At 42.2% G+C, this 5,366-nt stretch overlaps 1 protein-coding gene across 1 annotated transcript; it reads right to left on the bottom strand.

Annotated features, from left to right (window-relative positions):
- Nucleotides 1-646: 646 nt before the first annotated feature.
- LOC104436997 (homeobox protein knotted-1-like 3) lies at nucleotides 647-5,366 on the bottom strand. The gene is made up of 6 exons (XM_010049851.3): nucleotides 4,661-5,366; nucleotides 2,879-2,999; nucleotides 2,099-2,292; nucleotides 1,881-2,012; nucleotides 1,370-1,506; nucleotides 647-1,281 (listed from the first exon to the last, which is right to left on the bottom strand). Exons 1-6 carry the CDS (start codon nucleotides 4,964-4,966, stop codon nucleotides 1,278-1,280), a joined length of 894 nt encoding a protein of 297 aa, XP_010048153.2. The 5' UTR covers nucleotides 4,967-5,366; the 3' UTR covers nucleotides 647-1,277.

Raw genomic sequence — 5,366 nt, forward strand, 5'->3', positions numbered from 1 at the left:
CCTACATAATAATAGAGAAATCATCAAAAGTTCATTAATTAATGTTTAGTATACTTGGTCAAAAGGAGGTTGAAATGTTGCAATGTTTTTATATGCCCAAGTTGCATCAGAAAATTCCAATGTCCATCCATTTTATGCACCATTCTTTCTCGGATTCGTTCTGCCAATGAGCATTAGCTGACTTGAAGTTGGCCAAATGAGCATTAGCTGACTTGGAGTTGGCCGGCTGAAACAAATTTTCAATACTTTGCCATAGGTCGCCTTGAAGAAAAGCTGAGGAAATTTCTGGTGATTATTGTGAAGTACAGCTTTTTTTATTTTTTCCTGAATTCACTAAGGACAAGCTCGAATGGTTTATCTTTAAGGTTGCTTTTAGACCGACCCCTGGACTGTTTCTCCTATTCAGATCTCAGTTTGTCAAGAAACATAACTTCGTATGCTATGTGAGCTACACCAAAGGTGATCACTTGATGTGTAGGAGTTCATGACAGACAGAATTGTCACGATAAAGTTGTTTTTCGTTACATAAAAGGAGAGCAAGATGCATTATTCTCACGTTTATGGACTAGGAGGGATATGAACATAACTTTTCAGCTGCATCTAGCTTGATGTACGATTATTGCAGAATGAATTAAACTTGTAGCCGTGACAATGAAGTGGCTAAATCATCATAAGAACCGGCGACATACGCTATAGAATTTCAGACAAATGATCGTGTCTATAACCATACTCAGTCATTATCCCCAGTAGCAATACAAACCCGGTAACCTCACAGTGGACAAACTGTATGTTACTCTTACAGTAAATCTACACTACACTAGAGAGCAAAGAAAAGCTATAAATGTGATTAGCATGCAAAATGGAGAGGAACTATGTAGAGATCATTGTACCTAACCACGCCTATATATTCACAAAATGCAAAGTGGACAAGCAGTAGAGACAATGAAACCATCTAAAATTACTTCTAGTTCTAAGTGTGTAATTTCCTAGCTCAGTACCCCCTCAATGATCACGATCGCATCTATGGTTAATTGACTGCCTTCAGGATTCCTGTCGCAAGGTGAGAGCCATCCTCTTCACTAACGTATTTTCTTTTTTCTAGAATCAAAGTCATCTTCCAAATGTTCCTGCTTGATGAAGCTTTGTATGAGGCCACTGGCCAATGTTCTTTGTATTAACTCTAAGTACCCATTCTAGTGAAGCACTGAATATTGTATGTCAGAACTTGATCGTTGCTCTTGCTCAAATCTGAATCAAGGGATCAATAGCTGCTGCTTTCACCTGCAGTAGGTCTTCAAACTTAGAATGCAAAGAAATGGAATATCAAGGAAGTTTCGCATTAACAAGGCAACAGTCTATTTTGAGGGACCTTTTACGTTTGCTTTTTGAGACGGATGATGATGAAGAGTTGCTGTGCCAGTTTCTTTTCCTCTGGTTGATGAACCAATTATTTATCTGCTTCAATTGCAAACCGGTTTCCTGCACCAGCTTCGCCTTGTCTTCCTCCTGTCAAGTCCCAAAACAGAATTAGAGTTTTCCCAAGAGCAAGGTTAATGATCTACGTAGAAGCAGGTAACCTAATAATCTCTTGCAACAAATCTTTCACCGTTTCTAAATTTGTCCATAGATACGGTACTTCCACTTTCTTGATCTTTTCACATCTTTCTTTTTTTATATCCACATTTTAGAGCGTGCTACTTTTCTCTGTCACAGAGAACTGAAGACACTGTATTTATATGAGGATTAGGAAGAGAAATTCAATCCATGAATAACACAACTGTAACGATTCTCATGCCATTTAATTACCTCTGGCTTTTACGTTACCCTGTTTTTATTTCAGCAAAATGATGTATGATTAGTATCCTTGATATAGAGCGTACCGTAGGATATGGCCATTTAGCGTGCGACTGCCACCAGGCTTTCAGGACTGACGTAGTATCTCCTGGAAGCTTTCCTGCTCTCCTCTTGCGTAAAATTTCCTCCCTTATATCGACAATTTTTTCCTTGTACCCCTGAAGGGAGACACAGAGAAAACGAGGATTTAAGATTAAGCCTTTATAGGCAAAATTACAGGAATTTCAGGATTCCAACTGTTTACCTGCTTCAACTCGTGCTTTAACTCTTGCCTCACGCGTTCCATTAACGATCGTTCTGTCTCCGTTGGAATGAGAGGGCCAAATCCCATGCTGTCTGGGCCATCCAAACCTCCATCAAACAGGGTCGCATCGCTATCTATTGGGTCATCTTCGTCATCAGACATCGTCGCACCAGTTCCTTGACCGGGCGAAACTCCTGCAATGAGGCATGTCAGAATGTCAGAATATGATGACGACAACCTGATTCACAATTATGAGACGAGACATAATTGGGATGGGCAACTTAAATCCTTTGCTCAGCTAAATGTTACTTTGGCAAAATGGAGACCTCACCATCACTTCTGCTAATATGATGTAAAGATAAACGATGAATGCTCAAGAAGAACAATGGTGTATCTCTCAGGAGTTGCATAATCATAAGCAAATTGAAACGGCAGCGATATGTCGAAGATCAAGTAAAAAACGTTATTGCTGTGTATCTTGAGTAATGGATACCAAATCTGCCGGGCCATCATATCTATGCCTAAGAAGACTACTTTTTTCTCATAACTGATTAAGAAGACTCAAACTAACTTAGATAGGGGGAAAAATGAACAGATGGACTAGAAAGACTTCACAGGATAAGATTGCAATGTCGCTAACCATCTTTTAACCGAGCAAATGCTAACAATCGAGCTAAAGAAAATAGCCCATGTACCTTGGCAAGAATAGTCATCATGCTCAGTGAGACCCAAAATGCAAAAAAGCAGAGTAAAATACAAGTCCTGGCAGAAGAACATCACCTGTTAAGCTCTGCAGGGACTGCTCAATCTCCCAGCAAGCCATTACTGCTTCCATGGCGTGGACACGGACATGTTGCTGTAACTGCTCTTTAAAAGAACAGAGCAAGAGGACGTAATGCGACTGCAATATCAAGAACAAAATGATTAATAATGTTGACCTGTATTGGGAAAGAATTTAGTTTTTGGACATCGCTTGCACAGAATTTTATTGCAACAGTTTCATACACATATTGGTCCCATTCTGCCAACTATAATCATGAAGCTGTCGCTTTGTTTCCTAAAACCGTCATGAAAAATTGCAGAAGCCGTCGTGTAGCGGAATAAAGCTTCGTCAGCTTAAATACAAGGCCATATTTTTAGTGCCTTTTCATTCGTCAGCTTAAATACAATGTAAAGCTTCGTTGGCTTTACATTTTCAGGAGCAACTAGAGGTGAGAATAGGTCCAAATTCTAGGAAAAAGCATCCGCAATTTCACACATATGCATATACTCATGCAGAGATCAAGTTTTATTAAGCATTAGGAGGATTTGGTAGATGCAATCGTCAATGTCATGAATCCTCTACAGCGTTCATATCTCAGGAAAATTCAGGAACAGGAAGCAGAAAATTTCTTTGGGCTTTCTTGGTCGAACGAAAAAGATCATTCCCCATAATTTCTACGGACTGATTCAAGCACACAGCTAACAGTTTTCAACCCTTTCGCACTCAAAGCAAGAACTTCCAATCCCAAGTATTCGACCGGAGCGAGGGAGGCTGTCCACAGCGAAATCACCAACACTTTTGCAAAGAAACAGATGATGTGTTTGGCGCGTGCTAAAAGTTGCACCAATCCTTGCTTTATTTTACAGTCTCTGTGACATCCTTATTCAATCCAACCATTTTTATATCAAGCAACGACCCAACAGATCCACTTGTTCCCCAACCATCACCGGAAAAGACCCATCATCCACAAAATCTTCCCTTCTTGATACGCTACAGAGAGAGAGAGAGAGAGAGAGAGAGAGAGAGAGAAAAGAAAACCGTCGGTGCCTCCAACCACTGTAATTCACCTAAGCCCAACGTGCGAGATTAACTGCCAACTACCATTTCCAAGTAAAAGAAATTAAAAAGGACAAAAAATAAAAATAAAATTAAAAGAAAGAAGGAGACAACTGAGTGTCAGAAATTTGCATGACAGAAACACCGGGAAGCAAATAAGCACAAAATTGAAGAACCCTTATGTCAGAAAATAATTGTGTATGGATGAAGTACTTTTACTGCCAAAAATAAGAAACGATTGGTCTCGGACAGACCGACCCAGACCCAGAGAGACAGACGCAGATGCAAACGCATTCATTGTCTCTTTCAGTTTCATCAGAACGATTCGTACATGGTGAATTGAATTGACCCGGTCACAAGCCAAACACAATAACTCAGACACAAAACCCTAGAAAGGACCAACCGATCATCAAGGAAAAAAAACTCCAGTAACTTTAGAAAAAATTGCCTATGATTGGTATGTAAGAGACCATTTATGGGTAATCTTTAAAAAAAAAAATCTTTATTATATATCTCATATCTAATCACACTCTGTTAGTTTCAACAGAGAGCTAAGATCAATGATTCTGATTAATTTCTCCAGAAGTACTTCAGAGTTTTCTGTATTGAAAAGTTGGAAGTGTCGGCTCTACCTAAACTGGCCGCGACAAGATTTGTCTTCGGAAAGATAGTCAAACAAAAAAAAGAAAATTAAGCTATCATAATTATCGCTGCATTTGTAGATTTCTATTCAGTGAATTTACCATGAATTGGTCAAGCTCCTTGTCGTCCCCAACCCCGTCGTGGCCGGCAGCAGCGCCGAGAGCCGAGTACTTAGCGACGACCTGAGCCGACTGGGCGAGCTGCGAGTCGATCCGGGGGAGCTGGTCGACGGGCGTCGCTATCCGGAGGCAGGCCACATGAGCGGACAGGAGCTGCTCGTACAGCGGGTGGGACACGATCTCGGCCTTGTGCCTGGCGTCGCGCCAGTCCTCCAATGCACCGACGCCGTCGTCGTCGCGCCTCTCCCCCTCCGCCGCGTCGGGGGGCGGCGCGATGACGCCGGTCATGGCATCGGAGGAGGAGGGGTGGGGGAGGTGTGGAGGTTGAGGAAGTTGGCGGTGGGGTTGTGGAAGAGAGCGGCGTTGAGCCAGTTCGGGGCGGAGGAGGCGCCGGTGGTGGGGGAGGGTTCGTGGGAAGGCGGCGGCGGTTGGTGGGGAAAGTGGTGGGGGTGGTGGAGGTGGGAAGAGAGGTCGTCGTGAGAGAGGTGGTTGTCTGGAAAAGACATGATAGCTGCTATGATATGAGAATTGCAGGTGATGAAGTGAGGATGATGAGGGTGATGATGAAGGTCATTACTGCCATATGGAGTTCATGGTTACACAGAGAGAGAGAGAGAGAGAGAGAGAGAGAGAGAGCGGTTTATATATGGTGACTCCAGAAGATATGAACAGAACGCACAGAGACAGA

The sequence above is a fragment of the Eucalyptus grandis genome, chromosome 3, assembly GCF_016545825.1.
Source record: "Eucalyptus grandis isolate ANBG69807.140 chromosome 3, ASM1654582v1, whole genome shotgun sequence".
NCBI lineage: Eukaryota > Viridiplantae > Streptophyta > Magnoliopsida > Myrtales > Myrtaceae > Eucalyptus > Eucalyptus grandis.